General features: G+C 43.0%; 1 protein-coding gene and 1 long non-coding RNA gene across 2 annotated transcripts in view; one reads left to right on the top strand and one right to left on the bottom strand.

The window, feature by feature from the left end:
* Nucleotides 1-24,276, top strand: part of LRFN2 (leucine rich repeat and fibronectin type III domain containing 2) — a 77,372-nt gene that overhangs the window by 14,291 nt on the left and 38,805 nt on the right. The window contains exon 2 of the mRNA XM_075042930.1: nucleotides 21,626-23,018. Within this exon, the coding sequence (XP_074899031.1) occupies nucleotides 21,646-23,018 (1,373 nt within the window). The 5' untranslated portion in view covers nucleotides 21,626-21,645. The remainder of the gene's footprint in view (nucleotides 1-21,625; nucleotides 23,019-24,276) is intronic.
* Nucleotides 19,257-24,276, bottom strand: part of LOC142038009 (uncharacterized) — a 92,830-nt gene continuing 87,810 nt past the window's right edge. The window contains exon 3 of the long non-coding RNA XR_012652497.1: nucleotides 19,257-19,517. This is a non-coding gene — a long non-coding RNA (uncharacterized LOC142038009). The remainder of the gene's footprint in view (nucleotides 19,518-24,276) is intronic.

Genomic DNA, 24,276 nt, shown 5'->3' on the forward strand with positions numbered 1-24,276 from the left:
TGCAATGTGTTAAACAATTCTTTTTCATCTTTAACAGTCTGGTATTTCAGCTATTTGTAGACAGTTAGTCATTGCTATATATATTTCATTCAGTCAGCGGTGAGGCCAGCAGCGGCAACGATACGTGGGCGGCTAAGCGCTAGATCGAGGCGGGCCGGCAGGGTCCCGAGGCCCGGGAGCCCCGGGGAAGAGCGGAGGGGCCCGTCCAGAGGCGGCGACTCTCGCGACAGAGGCTGACGCGGCGTGCGCGTTGCCAGGGGCAACCGCGGGAGATTTGAACGGCCCCGAGGAGCGGCGGCGACCAGGACGGGCGACCAGGGCGTGGCACGTCAGAAAGGGCGTGGCGCAGCAGGGCGTGCAGGCAGGGCACACTCCCCCCTTTTCCCAGCTCGAGAAGGCTACTCAAGCGGTGGGCATCAGCCCAGAGGGAGACCCAGGTATGGTTGCCACTCGGGTGAAAGCCGTTGCTAGGAAAAAGGTGGCGACGCAGACAGAGCTCCCATGTAAAACCTCCTGTCTGGAGAGCGATATTGTGCTAACAAAGGAGGGATCCCTGACGCATATCTAAAGACATTGTTATCTGTTTCTTTTCATTTTCTGTTAAGTACCAGCCTGAAATCATTAGAGTCTCTAACCCCAAGTTTAGAGAACACCCACCAGACCCATGTGAAAATGAAGTTCCTTTTCATGGGACGTTCTGTCCATTCACTTTTATTTTTGTGTTCTGATCTGGATTTAGAAGTCTTTCTGGAATTATTTACAACAGGTGGGCTGTATTTTAGCTGTGGTTTTATTTAGGTACATTTTAAGGAATTGAAGGGAAAGACTGGGAGAACAGACTCCCAGCAATTACAAGGCATCTAGGATGAAGATTCAGGGAAACTGCACTCACTAAATGGCACCCTAAATAAATAGCTACAGATGATGCACATCAAGTTTTACCCAGCTTGAGGTCCAGCTGTGTCTTGGTTGTCTACCACTGAACCTACTCCACTTAGTGCCTTAGTATACAGAGATACCAGCATTTGAACAATGTAGTCATGTGTTTTCATAAACTTGCAGCCTAATTCATTGTTTCTCATTTCATAGTCAGTAGATGATGATGCTGATCCAGCAGCATAAACCCAGTCTGCAGCAACATAAACCCAACCTAGACAGTGGCTAGAGGTGCAGGACCCTGGTGACTGGAGGTTAATACCTCAACTAGCCGTTTTGTAGGAAAGGTTCTGTGTTCAGCCTTGCCTTCAAACCTATGGAGCTTCTGGGCAGCAAATGAGAGACCCTTCCAGTACCTAAAGGGGACTTACAAGAAAGCTGGAGAGGGACTTTTTACAAAGGCGTATAGTGATAGGATGAGGGGTAATGGCTTTAAACTGAAAGAGGGTAGATTCAAATTAGATGTAAGGAAGAAGTTCTTACATCTTGTAAGGAAGAATGGTGGTGAGGCACTGGACAGGTTGCCCAGAGAGGTGGTGGATGCCCCATTCCTGGAAGTGTTCAAGGCCAGGTTGGATGGGGCTTTGAGCAACCTGGTCTAGTGGAAGGTGACCCTGCCCATGGCAGTGGGATTGGAACTAGATGATCTTTAAGGTTCCTTCCAATCCAAACCATTCTGTGATTCTATGAAACGTACAGCTGTCCAGGTCTCTGACTGCAGGGAGTGCCTGAGTCTATCACTGATGATGGAGGGCAGCAGTGACACCTCTTGCGTGAGGTGTGACCAGGTAGATGATCTGCTCAGCCTGGTGGTAGAGCTGAAGGAGGAATTGGAAAGGTTGAGGAGTACCAGGGAGTCTGAGAGGGAGCTAGATTGGTGGACACACACACTACCATCCCTGAGGCAGAGGCAGCAGATGGAGGCTCCGCAAGAAGCAGAGGTTCCCCTACCCTCTGGCTACCAGGCAGGAGGGGACCTAAGAGATGGAAGGGAATGGATACAGGTCCCTGCTCAGTGAGGCAGTCAAATCCCCTTCCGGTCTTGCTCACCCTCCCAGTTGCCCCTACGCAACAGGTATGGGGCTCCGGAACTTGAGGACAAGGTCAATGAAGATGAGGGTGTAGATGAAGTCCTACCTAGGGAGGCGCCTAGGCTCAGTTGGGCAGCCCCATGCATTCTCACATCCTCTGAAAAAAGAAAAAGGAGGGTAATTGTCATAGATGACTCCCTTCTGAGGGGGACAGAGGGCCCAATATGCAGACCTGACGCATCCCACAGGGAATTCTGCTGCCTCCCTGGGGCCTGGGTAAAAGACATTACCAGGGAACTCCCTGATCTGGTTTGGACCTCTGATTATTACCCATTGCTGGTTGTGCAGGTTGGCAGTGATGAGATTGCAGAGAGAAATCCAAAGGCAATCAAAAGGGACTTCAGGGCACTGGGACGATTAGTGGAAGGATCGGGAGCACAGGTAGTGTTTTCCTTAATACCTTCAGTGGCAAGGAAATATACTGAAAGGATCGGGAAAACACACCTGGTTAATACATGGCTCAGAGGCTGGTGCCATTGGTGGAATTTGGGGTTTTTTGATCATGGGGAGGTCTACACGGCACCGGGCTTGATAGCTACAGATGCTATCCAGCTATCTCAAAGGGGTAAAAGAATCCTTGCTTGTGAGATGGCAGGGCTCATAGAGAGGGCTTTAAACTAGGTTTGAAGGGGGTGAGGGATAAAACTAGGTACACCAGAGATGAGCCTGGGGGCAGTGTGCCAATGTTAGAGGTGAATTCGATAGGCCAGCTCAAATGCATCTATGCCAATGCACGCAGCATGGGCAATAAACAGGAGGAGCTGGAAGCCATCGTGCAGCAGGATAGATATGACTTAGTCGCCATTACAGAAACATGGTGGGACAACTCCCATGACTGGAGTGCTGCAATGGATGGCTACAAGCTCTTCAGAAGGGATAGGCAAGGTAGAAGAGGTGATAGGGTGGCTCTCTATGTTAGGGACTGTTTTGACTGTACAGAGTTACATGATTGTGATGGCAAGGTGGAATGCTTATGGTTTAGGATGAGAGGGAAGGCTGATAAGGCAGATATTGTGTTGGGAGTCTGTTACAGACTACCTGACCAGGTTGAAGAGATGGATGAATCGTTCTACAAGCAGCTGGCAGTAGTCTCAGAAGTGTGTGCCGTTGTTCTCGTGGGGGACTTCAACTTTCCAGACATCTGCTAGAAATACAACACAGCAGAGAGTAAACTATCTAGGACGTTCCTGGAGTGTGTGGAGTATGACTTCCTGACACAGCTGGTAGGTGACCCAAGCAGGGGAGGAGCCTTGATAGATCTACTGTTTACAAACAGGGAAGGACTGGTGGGAAGTGTGATGGTCGGAGGCTGTCTTGGGCTTAGTGACCATGAAATGATAGAATTTTCAATTCTTGGTGAGGCAAGGAAGGGGGGTAGCAAAACCACCACTATGGACTTCCGGAGGGCAAACTTTGGCCTCTTTGAGGCACTGGTTGAGAGAGTCCCTTGGGAGACAGTCCTGAAGGGCAAAGGGATCCAGGAGGGATGGACATTCTTTAAGAAGGAAATATTAATGGCTCAGGACCAGGCTATTCCCATGTGCCACAAGTCAAACTGCCGAGGAAGATGACCGGCCTGGCTGAACAGGGAGCTTTTGCTAGGAGTCAAGAAAAAAAGGAGAGTTTATCATCTCTGGAAGAAAGGGCGGGCAAGTTGGGAGGAGTATAGGGATCTTGTTAGGTCATACAGAGAGGAAATTAGAAAGGCAAAAGCTCAGCTAGAACTTAATCTGGCCACTATTGTAAGGAACAACAAAAAATGTTTTTACAAATATGTTAACAGTAAAAAGAAACCCAAGGAGAATATCTATCCTTTAATGGATACAGAAGGGAACGTTGCCACCAGAGATGAGGAAAAGGCTGAGGTACTTAATGCCTTCTTTGCCTCAGTCTTTAATAAGGAGACCAGTTATCCTCAGAGTATTCTGCCCCCTGAGCTGGAAGGCAAGGGTGAAGAGCAGAATATACCCCCCTTAATCCAGGAGGAAATAGTTAGTGACCTACTACGCTGTCTGGACACTTACAAGTCTATGGGACCAGATGGGATCCATTCAAGAGTACTGAGGGAACTGGCGGAGGTGCTTGCCAACCCACTCTCCATCATCTATCAGCAATCCTGGTCAACAGGGGAGGTCCCAGAGGACTGGAGGCTTGCCAATGTGATGCCCATTTACAAGAAGGGTCGGAGGGAGGATCTGGGGAACTACAGGCCTGCCAGCTTGACCTCGGTACCAGGGAAGATGATGGAACAATTTGTCTTGAGAGCACTCACATGGCAAGTCCAGGACAAACACAGGATTGGGCCCAGTCAGCAAGGGTTTACAAAAGGCAGGTCCTGCTTGACCAACCTGCTCTCCTTCTATGACCAGGTGACCTGCCTAGTGGATGAGGGAAAGGCTGTGGATGTTACCTACCTTGACTTCAGCAAGGCCTTTGACACTGTCTCTCATGGCATACTCCTTGAGAAGCTGGCATCTCATGGCTTGGACAGGTGTACTCTTCGCTGGGTGAAAAACTGGCTGGATGGATGAGCCCAGAGGGTTGTGGTGAATGGGCTGAAATCCAGTTGGCAGCAGGTCACAAGTGGTGTTCCCCATGTTGGGCCCCATTCTGTTTAATATCTTTATCAATGATTTGGATGAGGGGATTGAATGCACCCTCAGCAAGTTTGCAGGCAACACCAAGTTGGGAGGCAGGGTCGATCTGCTTGAGGGTAGGGAGGCTCTACAGAGAGATCTGGACAGGTTGGATCGATGGGCTGAGGCCAGTTGTATGAAGTTCAACGAGGCCAAGTGCCGGGTCCTGCAACTTCGGTCACAGCAAACCCATGCAGCGCTACAGGCTTGGGGAAGAGTGGCTGGAAAGCTGCCCGGCAGAGAAAGACGTGGGTGTGCTGGTTGACAGCCGGCTGAATATGAGCCAGCAGTGTTCCCAGGTGGCCAAGAAGGCCAACAGCATCCTGGCCTGTATCAGAAATAGTGTGGCCAGCAGGAGCAGGGAGGTGATTGTTCCCCTGTACTTGGCATTAGTGAGGCCGCACCTCAAGTACTGTGTTCAGTTTTGGGCCCCTCACTATGGGAAAGACATTGAGTTACTGGAATATGTCCAGAGAAGGGCAACCAAGTTGGTGATGGGCCTGGAGCACAAGTCTTATAAGGAGCGGCTGAGGGAGCTGGGGCTGTTTAGTCTGGAGAAGAGGAGGCTGAAGGGAGACCTTGTCGCTCTCTACAACTACCTGAAGGGGGGTAGTAGTGAGGTGGGTGCTGGTCTCTTCTGTCAGGTGGCTGGAGATAGGACGAGAGGAAATGGCCTCAAGTTGTGGCAAAGGAGATTTAGGTTAGATATTAGGAAAAATTTCTTTACTGAGAGGGTTGTCAGTCATTGGAATAGGCTGCCCAGGGATGTGGTTGAGTCACTACCCCTGGAGGTATTAAAAAAGTGTGTAGACAAGGTACTCCAGAACATGGTTTAGTGGGCATGGATGATGGTTGGACTTGATGATCTTGAAGGTCTTTTCCAACCTAAATGATTTTATTATTCTATGATTCTATTTTTGTTTTGTTTTTTTATTCCAATCTGTCCTCCTAAAAAAAATTATATAGTTCTGTTAAAATATTCTTGGATCCATCTGTGAAATTATACCCTGTAAAACATTTAAAGACTATGTACCAATGATGTGCTGTCTCCTTAGTGAAATGTGCTCTGACTGCAGTTTTCACCAGCCAGGGCGGGACGTGATGGCAAGGTGAAGCTCCAGGCATGCAGCTGTGCCACTGGCAGCAATCCCCAGTCTCCCACCTTTCTTCCAATTTACAGCCATTGAAATTTCCATGAAAACCTCATAAAAGGAAGGCTATGAAAGGCCAAATACATACTTCATCAGTCTAGGATTCCTAATATCAGGTATCAGGAATCTCCTGAAATAAATCAGTTCTTGAAGTAGTACAATTTTAAACAATTACTAGTATGAGGGTGTGAAAAACCTTGCAGGAAGAATAACAAGTCTTGTGTATTCTTCTATGTTCTGTTAATTTTTGACCATTTTAAACCACCCTCTTAAAGCCCCATAGTTAACTTTCACCTGCTTTTTGCACTATAGGAAGGAAAAACTGTTTAAAATTTTATATATGACTGGGAGACTCAGATGGAGAATCTCATCTGACCTTAATTCTGATGACCAAACTTTGTTATACTGGTGGAACCAGGACACGTTTTTTTAATTGATTATTTTAGATTTAGAATAATATACAAGGAGTTAAATGCTGAAGACTAACTGATTCCAGTTACAGCACACCTGCAATCGAGGTATAACTAGAATCAAGGAGTCCCCAGTTCTTTGCTTTTTTTCCTCCATGTTTGCTCTGTCAAACTTCTCATTCAGCTTATTTCTGTACAAAGAGAGTGGAGGGCAGCTTGGTAAAATCAGCCCTGTCATTAAAGAATATTCTCCCCATGCCAGCAGTCTCTTGAAGAAATGACAACTTCTTACAAGGAACCAATAGAAACATATTGGTCTGAAAATGCTGGAAAACAGTGAATTAGGCACCTGAAATGAGATGGGACCTTTTGCATTTTCTCCCAGCTCTTTCTGCTTTGATTGTTTGCTTGCATTTTGATAAGCAGCTGCACTGTGTGAGTGTATCTGAACCTTGAGATGCTTGTATTATTATTTCAGTATATTGCATCATATGGGAAGCAGTTTCCAGATGCTTCCTGACTCATATTGGTAAGGAAGTAAATCATAATTTTACTGGATTTTAAGGATTGTAAATTCATAGAAACTGAAGACTTCTAAGCAACAGACACTTTATTAAGAGAAGTTAGGTTTCTATATCTATATCTTCATAGTAGAGATGCTCCAGCCCCTTAATCATCTCATGGCCCTTCTCTGAACTCACTCCAGTATGTCCATGTGTCTTTTGCCCTGAGGAGCCCAGGGTTGGACCCAGCACTCCCAGAAGGGAGATCTTATCGGTCTCTACAACTACCTGAAAGGGGGTTGTAGTAAGGTGGGTGCTGGTCTCTTCTGTCAGGTGGCTGGATATAGGACAAGAGGAAATGGCCTCACGTTGCAGCAAGAGAGGCTGAGGTTGGATATTAGGAAAATTTTTTTCACTGAAAGGGTTCTCAGACATTGGAATAGGCTGCCCAGGGAAGTGGTTGGGTCACCATCCCTGGAGGTATTAAAAAAGTGTGTAGACAAGGTACTCCAGAACATGGTTTAATGGGCATGGATGATGGTTGGACTCGATGATCTTGAAGGTCTTTTCCAACCTCAATGATTCTATTATTCTAAGTGTCTCACCAGTGCTGAGTAAAGGGGAAGGATGGCCTCCCTCAACCTGCTGGCAACACTCTGCCTTATGCAGCCCAGGAGGCTGTTGGTGTTCTTTGCCACAAAGGCACATTTCAGACTCATGCTCAACTTGGTGTCCACCAGGACTCTCAGGTCCTTTTCTGCAAAGCTGTTTTCCCAATGGTTGGCCCTCCATTGACATAGCTAGGGGTTCAGGCTGTTGTACCTGCAGAGTCTGGGTGAAGATCCAGCTGATCTCTTTCTCATAATTTCTGACGCTATGCAGTCTGCTGACCTTCTCCTGCAGCTCCATTACTTGGTGACACAGACCCTTCACCAGCGTACACTTGTGGGCAAAGAGCCCATTTAGCCCCAGTCGCACCGTGAGGTCCCAGGCATCTTTGCAGTCCCAGACGTACAGAGCTGCATCCTCCCTCAGGAGCTTGGCCTGAGGTGGGACCTCTGATGTACCAGAGAGAGATGCTCCAGTGGGTTCTGGGGTCTGTGCCATGCCATGTGTAACCACCATTGCAGAGCCCTCCATTGAATTTCTGGTCTTGCTCTGTGCACTAACTGCTGTGTCTACTGCCTGCTTCTGTTCACTATGCTTGAGGTGCACACTAGCAATAATGTGGCTTGCAGTTGAATCAACCATGTGAATACTGACATGTATTTAACACTTCCTATTGTGCTGTCTTTTTTCTAGGTTCCAATATGTCATCACCAAAGTGTTATTAATCCCTTACATTGAACATTATTTTTTGAGTCTCAGTACTGTATACTGGGCAACATAATTTGCCTCTTCAGTTGTTGAGGAAAATAAAGCATAGAGAGGAATAGCAGGCCAACAGAAATTGCAGGCTGAGTTATCAGCAAAGGAGATCAAGCATCCTAACCCTTAGCTCAATGCCTGCATTATGTGTCACTTTTATTTCCTCCAGTTTAGTAACTGTTTGCTGTTACCAAGGAAATGAGAGACTCCTTGGCATCTAGCACACCCACAGTGCATCCTTACTATTGATGAATAAGAGCATGAGTATACTCCAGTGCATGTCAGAGATCCAAGAAAAAGCAAGCTATTGAAAAGAGAGAAAATAAACAATATTATCTGAATGAAATCAAGAAATACCTTCAGAGGAGGTTTCACTGTTGTGATCATTTAGGGCTCTCCAGCCAACTCAGAGATTTATGATGATTCTTTGGGCAAATAAGTGTCAGACACTCACTGATGTCCTGCAGAGGGCCTGTGACAGATGCTGTATTTACAATCTCTATTATTATTGTCAGCAGGCACCACTGAGTCCCTCTGTAAGGGAGAACTGAGATGTCCTTGTGACACAGCTCCCAGTTACTGTGATGGTGTACATTGGACCGGGCTTTTTTGCCATTTTTGGTGCCTTTTTCAAGGAGGTTGTGACTCAGAGGTCTGTGTCTTGAAATCCTTACTCACATTTTACTTAGGCAAACCTCCCACAGATTTTGAGAATGGAGACTTCAGAACTTAGTCCAGAAAAAGGAGGGGACAGATCAGTCTCCAGAATTCAGACAGAGAGAACATTGTCCATGAGCCAACAGGTGTGAGGAAGCATGAGTGGGAAAATATCAAGCAGGAACTGATCCCTGCAGGATCGACACTTCCCTCCCCCTTCCCATTTTGAGTAGTCGTTACAAGGATGCACATCTGTTTGCAGACCTTGCTGTGAGTGGACTCAGAAGTGGGAGAATGAGTTGGGTGCATGTTGGGCAGATAAGTTTCATCAGGAAATCAGATTGGGCTGAGGTGTTATAAAATACTTCTGAGACTGAAAGGTGTGTTACAATGTGTCGCTTTGTTAAGATAAGAGATGTGCTTCTTGGGTCATTTAAAGATACATGGGAAAATCAGTGGAAACTGTGAGATAGTAGGACAGATAATCCAAGAGTTATTTTTTATTTATTTCTGAATTATGATTGTCTGATTGTTTTAATCTCTTCCTTTGTATGAACATCCATCTCCTGGGAAGAATTTCTGTGATTTCTCACACAATTTGGTTATAAGTATACAGATAGCATAAGGGAGGTGAGAGTACTTTTCTCCAATATTTAAAATTAAAAATTCAACCCAAGCAAAAAATCTTCTATTAACATGAAAAACAACATCTTGCAATGGTCATGGTGAGGACAGAGGGACTGTCATGATCTCTCTGGATTTCAGCACCTCTCTTATTAAAGTCCAGGAGGCGAGCACTTCTCTCACGGTAGCAGAGAGGCACCATCCCAGTTTTAGCCTTCTGCTTTGGGGAATGGACACTCTGGTCCTGAGGCAGCTCTGTTTTTATCCAGAGGCTCAGTTTCCTTGACATTTTTCAGCCAGGGTCAAGCGTAACAGTTGTGCTGATCTTATTGAGGCTGTTAGCTTTTGGCAGCAGGCAAAGATAACATGTTCGTGCTGGGCTACTTAGATTTGACATCATCCTTGGGTAGAACTGGACAAAGTGGATTGAGGCATTTGTAGATCCTGTCAAGCACAGAGCTGTATTTAATTAGCTCAGTCTAATTCAGAGAGACCTTTGCCACACCTCGTGCTCACTGAACACACACAGCATAGTGGCACAGTGCTGTTACTGTAAAGTTGTCACTGAGCTCTGTGTCCTTCTGGATCTCCACTAACTGCAGACTCTATGGAAGCAATGAATAGCAGCAATCACGATGGACATTTTTTCCCCTTTTCTTGGCTGGAATATTGCAGTTTTCCCTCTTTGGGATAAAAAAATTGTATTTCAGTTTTCCATAACTTTTTTCTGCTGCAGATAGGAAGCTTGTACTGCTCTACTGAAGAATGCAGCTGTTTGCTTGCTTATATAGGAAAGCTTTTCGTGTATATCAGACTTGTATTTTATAAACAGAACTAGCTTCTACCCACTCAGGTTGACATCAAAACAGTGTGTTTTACTTTGTAAATGTTCTACAGGACCCTTGTTCTTTCTTGAAGCCATACATTTAGCTTTCCACCTCAAAGCTTGAAACATCTTTTTGATTATTTCCTGAATGGTGGATGGCAGGAGGAGAATTTAAGAAGGGAAAGTCTGATAGCGTTGGATGTTTTTATAATAGCCCAACAGAAGTTAAATAGGCAGACCCGTGGGATGAGTTGCAATTTACTGAAAAATGCCATCTATTATTTGAAGATGCTTATAAATAGTGAAGCAGGAGTGTCTGTTGTAGTATGAGAATACCATTAATTTTTTCCCCTTGATTTTGTGTTAAAGAATCTAGACCTAAGGGCAGGGAAGAGTGTATTGTATCCACTGGAAATAAATCAGTGCAATTAACTGTTGATATATGCAAACTGACCTTGAGAGCTAATACATGGCTGCTTCTAATATCAGGAATCTGGTTTAGAAGAGGCAGTACAGGGATCTGGCCCTGGATCAATAAAGGGAATGTCTTGAACAAATTGGGACCACAGAGGTCAGTCTTCTGAAAAACATAATTAAATTGGGCCTGAACTGGAAGCCTCACACATCAAAGAACTGCAGTGATCAAATGATTAGGGGATGAAGGGGGGGGGGGGGGGCACAGCAGAAAGGGAGAAAGGAACAGGAAAGAGTGTATGAGACAGCAGCTTTAGAGATGGTGTTTGAGAATTAGAGACTGTTTAGAGGCATAAAAAAGGAAACTCAGTCAAAGGCGGATTAAGTAAAAATCCGAAATGTTTGAAACAAATACCAGGATATGTTGGCACACACTAGAAAGCAAAGAGCATGTAAGGAAATAAGGAACAATAAAACATGCAGAAAGACAATATTAGGAATGCAAAGAGAAAATCCCTGGGTAATGGAGCCTGTTGTTTGCAATATAAATTTAAATGCAGCATATAGCAGCTGGCCACTCTTACCTGATAAGACTGTCATTCTGTGAGTAGTTGGTGAGCAGAAAGTGCGAAGTGAAGCACAATATATATTTCAAATATTTGGGGTTTATATGTTTTATTTTACTGCATGTTTTCCCTTCATTTTAATTTTAAAAGACTTGTTCTTTTTGCTGACTTAGTGCCAGTGAAAGGTGCTATATGGCGAGCCCTGGGGATTGAAGGCTTTTGTTTCCTCAAAAACATAGCAAGCATAGCAGAAAAGCAGCTATCTTCATCTTGCCTTCCACTCACCTTCCTCTAGCCTTACCTGAAAGACTTCCCATCTTTCCTGGGACAAGGTCTCTGCAGACCAGTCAGAGTTTGACAGGAAAATAACAGTACTTTGTATGGTTTCACATTCAAAACCTTCAGCCTCATCAGCATGACTGAAATGTCATGATACACTTGTACTATTGTTAGTTATAAAGTAATAGACTAGGGGTGCTTTTTGCTTAGCTTCCATTTGCTTTCATGGTGCTGTTTCCTTGTGTACTCATTTGCACTAGTCAGGTTTTCTCCACAGCCAGGAGAGTTATAAACATACTCCACTATATATGAACTTACTACTGGTGAAACCTGAGACTCTGAGCTATGATTAAGTCATTGAAGTAGAAGAATGTGAGATGTCAGGAAAGAGGGCAAAGCTTCTTTCAGGGGCTTCTGTGCTGCAGGTATTTGGGGCAGCCAATGGGGCACCAGGGACTAGAGTCACTTTAGCTGTGCACAGACATCCACCTCCTCTGACTTCTGTTGACTGCCAGCCTTGGGATGATACTGAACCAGTGACTGAGCTAAGGGAAGGGCTGTAAAAGTCTCCTATTTGCGATCTCCCTTCTTGTGCAATGACAACAGACTTCCCCATAAACTGCGTTACCCACTCACACAGTCTCCAGGTACCTTGCAAACAACTGATTAGTAGAAGTCAATAGGTGTATTTATCTTCATCTTACACAGGAGAAAGAAAAGTTAAGTGAAACTCATCCAAGGCTACATATCAAGACAGTGGTAAAGTCATCCAGGAGTTAGCATTAAGAACAGATTTCTTCCCCAGAGATGCAGGTGCCATGGTCTCTCGATACAATTACACAAACACTATCCATGACACTAGCTTTGTATTAACAAATTGTACAGTGATGTGCCTTACATGTGGAAACATCACTGTCCAAAGAGAAGGTATGAGAGCTGAGAGAGCTGGGTTTTCCAGGAGGGACTTGTTGAATAATCTTGGGCAACATATTTGAGGCAGATTGTGCCTTTTCTTACTCACTTGCAAAAACAAGGTAGTAGTAGTCTCTTCTGTAAAGTGCATTAAGAACCTGATATTAAAGAACAGGTATTACTACCAAAAGTCCCTGCCTCCTTTCTCTTTCCTATCGAGTGACACAACAGTTTGGAAAAATGTAACTGTATAACCAGATGCAACATAATCTACAACTTTGAGAACCCACTGTTCACATGGTAGAAATAATAGGAGTGTTAAGTCCTCCAGAGAAACAGTGAATTATCTTCCTGCATGGGAATCAGAAAGTGAGAGTGACTAGAAAGAGAAATTTAACTGACAAATCTAGTTCCATCCAAACTAAGTGAAAACCAAGAAAATACAGTAAAAAGTTTACCAGGCTGATGAAAGGACCTGGAGGCTGTGAAGGCCATATGTTTTGTCATGCAACAGCATAGCAGGGGTCTCACATTTCCTTCTCAGATCTCTGCTAATTTCTTACCAAACCATGAGCCAACCACAGTGACAAAACATTGGGATTGTATTCCCTGTAAAAGGGGACTTCTGCTACTGAATGCCTATGGTAACATGCTTAGGAATCCTAATCTGGGGCATTCAGCAAAAGTGAGGGGTTTTTTTTAGTGTGGACTTCAATTTGCCTTGCCCATTTTTCAAAGCATCTCCAAATCTTTGCATGTGACTTTCTGTGCCCAATTAAATTTATGACAAACATCAGAAAAAGTTTTTCTTGAATGTATGCCTTGTTTTTCCTACCAGTGCCTCTTTGCACGTAGGTTGTACAAGAAGGGAAAACTGCAGTCTGTATTGCAAATAAAGAATACTTCCTAAGGAATATTGGACAGAGTTTGTCTCTAGGGCTAAATGAAGGGTCAATTAAAAAAAAGGTACAAGCCCAGATAAAGAAGAGAATCCCAATTTTAATTATCCCCCTTTTCCTTTGATGTGGAAGGAAAGAAGAATTTATAAAGGCTTTTATAAGAATTAAAGTAAGCTAGAGATAAAGAGCTACCTGAGGAGTTGCTGTTATGGCTCAGAGCCGAGGGGAATTTGGATTCAGATAATGAGAACAGGCCTTCAATTGTATTTGCAGAAAGCAATAGGGTCTGTTGATGGACGTTTATGTTTCATACCATAGGCAATATCTCCAAGAGAGCTGCTTCTTAGTACCTTTGCAGCTTCCCTGTGTGTTCAAAGTGAGTAAGAGATAGAATAACTGGTAACTTCTCTACTGCGCTGATAAAGCCAAGTGCAGGATTGCTGTAAAGAACCAGATAAATAAACGAACTGGATGGCTAAAAATAGCAAAGGGGCTCAGCTTAGCTGACTCATGACTTTGTAGAGGAAATCTGATGGAGACTGGCACACAACATAGGAGGCAAAGATAAATGTTGGGTGGCATTAAATGAACAAGCAAAAATGAATGGACCTGCAAATAGTCTGGGGGGGGAAAGCAAACCAGCCCAAGCCATTTCTAATTAGTGCTGTTAAAAATGTTGTTCTGCATTTCTGTGTCCCTGTCATTGGGAAATCACCATCCTCCACACATGCGGCTGCACTGGAAAGCTCTAGAAACAGCTCAAATAGACCTGTTGTTGATGCAACACACCCCCATGCCTGGTTTCTTCCCCTGGCCAGCATCCACTGGGTAACTGCTCAGTTGCCTATTTTAACCCCCAACCTGCAGCTTTGCATCAGTTGGCTCAAGCAATTCAGGGACAGTGTCTTGCACCTGAAGAAAAGTGACATTGCATGCAGCTGAAGTAAATACAGATGCACACGCATGTATCACATAGTGTTACGTAAGTCTGCCTGTTTACCAAACGTCTACACTTGGATTTTCTAAATGGACTCTTTCTCTTCAGTTTGTTTTTGTATGCTTACAAGTAACTGTCTGCATGTTTAGATTTTGTGCATGTTCAAAAATCATGCAGGTAGCTAAGCAGGTTTTTTTCCCAACAAATCAGGCAGTTAAAGCCTCTGCATTCCAGTCAGTGAAGGTAGAATAATGCAAGTGCAGCTATTTTCACAGGTAAAATCACACTAGTCAACAAAATCTGGCTATGATTATTAAGGTTATAATGTGCCACTCACAAGTTCTGGCTAGAGCTAGACAATTTTTTTCTATTTGGCCAGAAGTTCTACCCACTGATATGTACCAGTCCATATTGACAAAACCTATTTGTGAGATTGTTGAGGTTTCATGAGACCCTTTTAGGAAAGGTGTTAAATGAAGTATTCAAAATATTTGTTTCTAGTGTTTCTGAGATGTAATGTTTTCATTTTGAAATGATGTGTTTTGTGTAGGTATTTGCCTAAAGTAGCATGATTTTTAATAAATGAGTAAATCAAACATGCCTATTGGATTCACACTACAGAACTGAATTAATCAGCATTCAGAAATTAAAAATTGAACTATAAGCTTCAGGACATATACAAACGAAACTGACCTTGGCATTGAAGGTAAACATCATTCTAGAGTAAAAATTTCCATCTTCTGCAGCACAAGAAATTTAGGCTAATTGCTAAGTGGAATTTTAAGCGCATGTTTCTTTTGCTCTGTTCTCTATGTGTACATGATGGCTTTTCAGTCCAATCTTCAAGCAGCATGATGCCAGATCAGACAAGGTCTAGAGATTGGTTATAATGAAGTGGTGGCACCTGTACCTTTTGCATGGAAACTCTCTTATTTTTTTTAACTGGATCACTAAATAATACTCAGATTTGCACAGTGTGTTTGCAGAAACAGTAGCTCTCACTATAACAGCAGCGTAGCTATTTTCACAGAACCGTTACTACCTAGTGCTAGTTCTTTAAAAAACATCTCAGGAACATGGACCTTCAAGGCCCATTGAAGTGAACTGGAATAGGGCATCCCGGTTCCCTGAAGAGTTTTCCAGGTCTGCATCCTCATCAGCATTTACATCCCTGAGCTGCCTGGGATGCACTTTTCTGTGGAAACTACTAGAAAGTCTGGCTTCCAAAGGATGTCTGTCCCTGACTGACCTACTCCTGAATTATGTTAGGACTGCAGAGTGAGATTACTGCTTATTAGACACTGGAAAACCTGTACAGCTCAGAGCACCCTAATAGTAGAGTGGACTGCCTCTTGTCTAAAAAGGCTGAAGTCAGGTTAAATCTTTTTCAGCAGCCAGGGTATTAACAGTGTCTCTCTTCCATGTGGATTTTCTGATGCCCAGCAAGAGGTGGAGTCATGATGCATTACTTCCTTCACAGAAGTCTAATAAAGCTAATGAAGTCTCTCTCCTCTGCTTTCAGGAAACTTACTCTATATTCTTGAAATGTGTAAGTAGTAAGTAATTCTGAGGCTTCTGCACTTTAGATTTTATCTGAAGTGATGAAAATGTCCCAAATGTATTGTGGGGAAGTGCCAGACAGGCAGACGCTCAGAAGTACACAGAATGTGTTCACTAAGTTTTATTTTCTCACAAAATGAATCTCAAAAGCTTGACTAATTTTGCACATTTCTTAAAACCGAAGGGCTTACAATGATGTCTTTATTTCAGCAAAGTGCTAATAAAAGTGAGGTGGGATCTAACAGGCTTACACCTTGTTGTAAGTGAATTATATCTGACCTGGCTCTGCACCTGACTAGCTACATTGATAATTTGGGCTTTTGAGAAACGCATTGCTTCAGTCTTGGGAATGGTAAAAGAATTGGGTAAAGTTAGTACTTAAAGAAAGAAATGACATGATTAGTGTCAGGGAAAGATCAGGAAAGCATTATGAAAAATAAAGAAAAGCTTCCCAAAAATGCACACAAATAGACACAAGTTTTGCCAATGAAGGACTGAAAGAGGCCAGTATCTTCCTGTATGACACAGCCTTGCCGAAGAAAATACTGGGTTATTTCCTTGGGAATCTGTTGGTTGGATTAAATCAGCCTTCAAAGAGTGAGGCCTCTTGAAAATTACCTTTTATGAACTATCCTCACCTCTGTTCTGGATCCAGTTACAACCAGTTCTTTAAACACTGTAATCATAACAGAAACATTCTTACATTTAAGACCATCCTATGAGTTAATTTCATTTGGAAGCATACACCTTTTTAGCCTAGCTTGTCCTAATTACTACCAAACTAGGACTGCTTCCAGGTCTGGGGACCACAGAGCAGGTAGGATGGACCCCCAACTGCTTGGAAAGGTGAAAACAAGAGAACAGCACTCAAATGAAGCAAACTGCATAAATGAACCTCATGATGGTACAGGGGCATTAAAATATTTTTGATTGCAACCTTGCTATGACTGCAGTATTCAAGAAAAAGTTGTACAAAAGGCAATGAATTTGTTAAGCTTAATCCAGAGCTCCTTTTTTTTCTGTTACTGTGGAAGCGTTATCTGTCAAATTAATATGGGTAGAGCTTAGTAGAGACAGCCACAAATACCTGGAGAAATATGTGCTTGTAAATGTTCCCCCTCTATGATTTATGAAATGTAAGGTGGCTGGAGAAAGCAAGCACTTCACATGTTAGAGCTATTAATTCTTTTCAATAAAACTAGCTCCTAAAAAGGCCTAGCCAAAATCTGAGATGCACTATACATATGTACACTTGATGATGAGCAGCTTTACCCCCAAGGAGTGCAGAAGCCTAGGCAAACACAAAAGACAAAAGCTAAACAGAAGTAGTGTTAGTTATCCTGAGTTAGAGCCTGTAAGCATGTAGATACCTAACTGACTTTAAACACCTGAACAGTCTCACAGATGCTCACAAAGCTAGCAGTGGCTTAACACCCAACCCATGTTTCAATGTATGTGGTACTGAGGACAGATTCAGATGCAGAGACATTTACTTTCCTTACAACCATTGTCATTGCTTGGTGAATTAAACATAAAATACCTGCATGGATCAGGGAGAACATGAGACCTACCTTTCCCACACATTTTTTGGCAAGGCAAGGGATTAAGGAGTAATTTTTGTCCTGACATAGTCCCATCCCATTTTACACATTGTAAATTAAGCTGCTTCAGAGAATATGCATGAAACTTCACCCATCACTGCAGTCCTTCAAGCTTTGCATCTGGGGGGAGAAGGTAGATTTCCTAGTCACAGAGGTTCACTGAAACCAGAGATAAGAGAAGGCTAAGAAAAAGGAAAAGAGCAGCTCCCAGAAAAGGAAATCCAGTTCCTCCACAGCACCTACAAAGCTGAAGAAAAGTATATTAACTCACCCATACAGTCCCTGGAATTTGGGTCCCAGGGCACTTGGAGACAGCAGAATCAGAGCCCCTATCCATCCACCTCTCTTTTTTTTTTTTTTGTCCTTTTTTTCCCCAGCCTGTATGCTGCAGCTATAGCTTATTTGTCTGACAGTTACCTTGTACTTGGTGCTGTGGTACACAAAGGTTATTGGAATTTATATGCAAAGCTCAATGAATATAGAATTAAAAAATGCCTCAGAGACATTCCTGAAATGAGATGCCAAATCTCAGAAGTTGTATCTTTATGAGGAAAATTTGAATACAAAACACCAAGCTTTATGACTCTCGCACATATTAATTCATAAGAATCCATGTTATAAGAGGACTAAAGGGGCTATTTTTCATCTCGGGCTGAGACAGAAAGTCTGCCAGATTTACTGACTTGCTGTGAGAAATCTATTTTATCTGTCTGATAGTTACCTTTAAAATGTAAATCAGAATGGTGAGCTTATCACAAGGCTACCATTAGCAGCCCATAAAATGCTTCCTGTTGCAGGTCACAAGAGATTTTGGGAACAAGGTGAGCAAACTGGTCAGCAAAACCAGACCCTAAACTTGACACTTTCTGTCTTATATGGAAGTTACCAGAACCAAAATCATAACAATTTTTATTATACATCCATCCCCTTGGCAACTAGCAATTGCTATGACTTTCTGGGAGAGTCTAGATTTTAGAAGATACTGTTATAATTGTGCAGACTCGAGAATTCTTACCTCATCTGTGGCCCAGGTGCTTTGTCTGTCTGGAGAGAAAAAGGAAAACCAGCTGCCCCATGGAAACCCCAGATGTTGTCTTTAAGGAGTCCTGTCCACCTCTGTTCTCTCCAATGTCCTATAGTTAGTCCTTTGGGTTTGTACCTTATTTGCTGTGTTGTGAACTGGTCACTTCAGGATTACATTATAGAGAAACCCAAGGCTCAGAAGCTTGAAATACCGATGTAGACAAAAGATCACAAAGACTAAAAATTTATTCTGCAGACAAACAATATTTACATTAATACTTTCAAATGCATTCAATAACTGGAATGACAGTAGCCATGATATTTCCATCCTAGTACTGTTGTTACTGACTGGCCCTCCTGCTGGTAAAAGTACATATTGCACGCTCTGTGTCTTTTTCACGCGTGCATGCAAACACACACAGGCAGATGATGCGCTTTCAAGCCATCCACAGGTGGTTTCCCCATCAGGGCTTACTTTGCCATTTAGACCTCCTGCTTCACAGCCTCCTCTCAGTGTTGCAGTCCTTATTTTCTGTAATTAACTTCTCTTCCTCCCCCCATTTTTTTTTACAAATACTTTTCACTCTGATGCTTAGAGTCAACTCTCCCCAAAGCACTGTGATATTTAACAGCATCCGGAAAAAATGTGGTTAGAGAATTGGGACACTTAAAGGAGACACTGCTCTCGTAAGTGTGCATTCACATTTTTTAATAGATATTCAGAGGGTGGGAATGTAGATGAGGGAGAAGCTATGAAAGGGCTTATTACTAATTAACTGTATCTATTTCTCCCCCTTTTAAACTGCTTTTTGTTTATAATTTGAGCTGATAGGGTAATACATTAAATCTGCAGAACACAATTATAATTAAGATTCAAAAAGCCAATTGCCTGTTAGTAAACTACCAATTGATAATAATGTAAGAGATATTTATAGCTTTTTGCTAAGTATGCCACAGATTTGCATCAATAACATACTTGCTAATCTCCAAGTGTTTCATTCAGTAGCCTTTTATTTACTATTGAAGGTAAGATTACTCTTCTCAAGCCATCCTTTCCAAAAGTATCTCGCTTTCATCTTGTTTGCAGAGTTCAGCAAACACAGATGCTTCAGTCCTTTCCTCTCCTATGAAATAGTAATAACAGTATATAATTACTAACATCACACCATACAGAAAACCTTGCCATAAAGTACATACTATACATAGTTCAGCACTCATAACATCTTGCATTTCTACAGCTCTTTTTTTCTGAGTCATCTCACAAATTCCATAGAGGAGAAACCAAACCACCTTACCCAGGAGAGTAATTGGCCACCTTTGGGCAGAGCCCCACACATAGGGCCCTAGTTTTCATTCCTTTCACAGGGAGATTGGGCAAGACTTGTTTAAAGAGTTAAAAAAAAAAAATTGCTGAAGTGATAGATTTTGTTTTGTGTTTGGTATGTGTTACTGGGGGATTAATAACTAACTTTTATAATTTCTTTTAATTATTATAAAGCATCTGCATAATTGTCATTTCAGCTGTATGATGAAGTGTAAATAATTGTGATGTGACTTTTATGTGAAATGTGTTGCTTGCATTGTATGTTTGCTAAAGTTTGAATGGCCTCGTTGTACTAATTACTGGAGTTGTTACGAGACACTGTATAATCCCGTCATGTGTACAGCAGTAAGAGAACCAGCTTAGGCGCAGGTGACTGCCTGCCATCCACCACTTAGGCACTGGAGGGGCAATTGCCGAAACATGAGGGTGTCTCATCTCTTATTGTACCATGACTACCCTTGAAACACAAGCACCCCAAACCTGCTAAGTGTACGAGCAGCTGTGTGATTGAGAAGGGATATGGAGCGTATACCAAGGACCGAGGACAGTGATGCAAGGTTATATGGTGGGGTGATGTAGGTTAAATGGAGGCAAAATGGCCACATTGGAAATTATAGCCTGAATTGTGCCCATAGCTACTGCCACAAGTGAGGGTCTTGGAGACTAGAGCACACCATCTTGGCAAAAAAGCCTAGGAGATCCCTTACAAATATATAGCTCTTTGTCAACCTGCCCCTTTCCTCAGAGGGAAAATGAGGGTTAGAAATGAATGATCTGCCCATTCCTCAGCCCTCCTTGATAGCAACGTCTGGGCAAGGGTGCGGCAGAAAGAAAACAACTTTACCTATATCCCACACATGTGGGAAGAACGTCAGAAAACCCATGTAAGAAGATATTCCCAAACCTGAAGGAGGGCTGCAACTTCCCCCAGCCACAATTGGCCCTTTAAGTCAGCCTGTAAATACATTTCATTATTATTCAAAGATACATACCTTTTAGCTTAAGCTGGAAAAACATGTGAGAGCTAAAAAAAAGGGGACATAATAGTGCAAAGAGAAATGGGCAGGATGCAGGAGAGGGCTGTGGAGGCAGGCAAGAGCTTTGCTGTCTCACTACAACAGAAAGGGTTGCAGCATGAGAGCATGAGGTCATCAGAAAGCTTGCTAGGAGCCTAAGGTACCACAGGTTTCCCCTACATCTCTTCTCTTTGGAGCTAGGCGATGTAATCCTTCCTATAGGTTGGCTGAGCGCAGGGTGAATCCAGATTACAATTATGCAAGTGATTTCTGCTTTCTATGCTGCCTATCATGAATTTTGTTATGGGTTGGCAAGTGAACTGACTCAGCCCAGGACTGGCCAGATAATTACATGGTCATTACTAACCACATTACTGAAGGGTAAATATGCAGTTATTTTTATCCATAAAATCAGCTCTTGCAACCCTAAGACTAATTCCACATTATTATGCAGCAGTATGTAATTACTATAAGACAGCTTCTACCCTCAAAGAAGCAGGCACTATTCCAAATGAAATCTTTCAGGGTTTTAAGTAAGCCATGCACACTGACGGTGGGATTTGTCCTCTACCAGCTACCCAATAAAAATTATAAAAATGTAACTAGAAAATAGGTAGTCACAAGACCCTATTACCAGGCATAAGTGTTAACAATTCCAATCCCATTCAGATTTGGAAAATCACTTTTTTTTAGAAAGAAATGCATTATGTGGAGAAACATGTTGCTGTAACACTTAAACTTCCCATCCCAGAGTGCTGACTGCTTTAGGTGTGACTCCTGAGAGGAGGCACTGTGAAGTCTCTTTGGAGGTAGATGTTAGGTAAAACATAAGAGGAAAGATAGTTACTTCAAAACTGCTGATGTTCCTTACAACTCTTTTCATTTCTTGCAGGTACTGTTGCATGATTTACCATGGAAAAATTGCTCTGCAGCATCCTGGTGTTTGGAATGGCTGTCATGGTCAACGCTTGTCCCAAATATTGTGTCTGTCAGAACCTGTCTGAGTCACTGGGGACTTTGTGTCCCTCCAAGGGTCTCCTATTTGTACCGCTAGACATAGATCGAAGGACTGTTGAACTCCGACTTGGGGGCAACTTTATTATTAATATCAGCCGACAGGATTTTGCCAATATGTCAGGACTTGTTGACCTTACTTTGTCCAGAAACACCATCAGTTACATACAGCCCTACTCTTTCACTGACTTGGAGAGCCTTCGGTCTTTACATCTGGACAGCAACAGGCTGCCTGACATTGGAGAAGATATTTTGAGAGGCTTAATTAACCTTCAACATTTGATTTTAAACAACAACCAGCTAAGCAGCATCTCTCATGAAGCCTTTGAGGATTTTTTGCTGACATTGGAAGACTTAGACCTTTCCTACAATAACCTCCGAAGCATTCCCTGGGAATCTATAAGGAAGATGATAAACTTGCACCAGCTCAGTTTAGATCATAACCTGATAGATTATATTACAGAGGGGACATTTGCAGACCTTCAGAAATTGGCCAGATTGGATCTAACATCCAACAGACTTCAGAAGCTCCCCCCTGACCCTATATTTGCCAGATCTCAAGTAATTCCATTCGCTGTTACCCCTTTTTCTCCACCTTTGTCTCTTAGCTTTGGGGGCAACCCTCTGCATTGCAACTGTGAGCTACTGTGGTTAAGGCGACTTGACAGAGATGACGATATGGAAACTTGTGCTTCTCCTCCAGGTCTAAAGGGAAGGTACTTCTGGTACGTACGGGAGGAAGAATTTGTTTGTGAGCCTCCTCTTATTACACAACATACTCACAAGTTGCTGGTTTTAGAAGGGCAAACTGCCACACTGAAATGCAAAGCCATTGGGGATCCCACCCCCATCATTCACTGGGTAGCCCCCGATGACCGTCTCATCGGGAACTCTTCAAGGACAGCTGTCTATGACAATGGCACCTTAGATATCCTCATCACCACCTCCAAGGATTATGGGACTTTCACATGCATAGCAGCCAATGCTGCTGGAGAGTCCACTGCAACGATTGAACTCTCAATTGTTCAGCTCCCTCATCTCAGCAACGGCACAGGCCGAGCAGTCCCACCAAAATCCAGGCTCTCGGACATCACCAGCTCCAGCAAGTCTAATCGTGGGGAAACAAAAGGCCCACCAGAAAGGTCTGTGCTGGTGTCAGATGTGACCACTACCTCAGCTTTGGTCAAGTGGACGGTGAGCAAGTCGGCCCCTCGGGTAAAAATGTATCAGCTGCAGTATAATTGCTCGGATGATGAAGTCCTGATCTACAGGTAATTGTAATTTCTGTTTGGTCCTCTGATGATGGCAGGGGGCAGAAGGCAGGATATGAAGTCTTTTAAGTCACTGATGCGACTTTGAAATGAGGTAGCACTGCCACCAGTAGCATTAGCAGTGTCTGATAAGTTTGCATTGTATCTGTCAGTTTATCTGTTGGTCTGTTCATCGCTTTGCTGTCTAAGTCAGTCATACTTTACAAATCTCTGTAGTATTCATTCTCTAACAACAGCTGTTTTCAGTAAAATTTCCAATTTGGGAAAAAATAGTACCACAGCTGGTAACCTCCTTACTAGGCTTAACAAAGAAAGAAACTTGACAGGCTAGAAGTCAGAAGTTTCCCCTTCCACCTCCTGTAGGTGGGATTGAAACATACTACTGAGAGAGGAAGCAACGTGGGAGGAAGTTTGTGCTGTCTACCTATAACACAGGCTCTAATTATTCTGCAATTCAAGATTTGGGGTTGTTAGCAAAAGATTTTTCACCTAAATGAAAGAGCTCATTTCTTACTTCACTAACATCTGTTTTATACAACTGTAATGGCTGACAACTTTGGAACATGTAATGTTTTATACCATATTAAATGCAAGAAGAGATAGAGATAATTTCAAAAGCAAGCCCTGGATGTTCACTATGCTCCCCCAGTTCTACAACTCCTCCGACTTTTAATCATGTAAAGAAAGAGTCACTCTTGCAGTAAAGAAGCAGTAAATTTTAGGGATTAAAAATGGGTAGGAACAGTACAGAAAAACATTGTTACTGCTTTTTTTCTTCTGTCTTGGAAGGATGATTGACATAGTATGCTCATGCTAGTGATAAATCCCTAGAAACCACCCTTTCCTGCCTTTTTATTGCAAAGGCAGCAATATCAGATGCATTGAGCTGGTCTCTCTTTGACTGTATGTGAGCTACCAGCAGAAGTCAGAATCTTATTGGTGAAGTAGAACCAAACACATAAACTCCTATAGCTTTATAAGCATCCTGAAGCCTGTGGAGAAAAATTGGATCTTGTAGAGGAATAATGGGATTTGGGTTTTGATTCTAATTTGAGAATAAACTCTGGCCAAAACATAGTCAAAACCATTGATTTCCTCAGTAGGCTTAGGGCTATTATCTGCTGGCCTGCAGACTACTCTGTCCTTCTCGTACCGCCTGCAGTGAGAGCTGAGGCATTAGTCAAGTCATGGTATTCAGCCTCCAGATCCCAGAAGAGACCTTGCTATTTTCTTCTCTACCATAATATGGTTTTCTTTA

This window comes from Buteo buteo, chromosome 12 (genome assembly GCF_964188355.1).
Source record: "Buteo buteo chromosome 12, bButBut1.hap1.1, whole genome shotgun sequence".
Taxonomy (NCBI): Eukaryota; Metazoa; Chordata; class Aves; order Accipitriformes; family Accipitridae; genus Buteo; species Buteo buteo.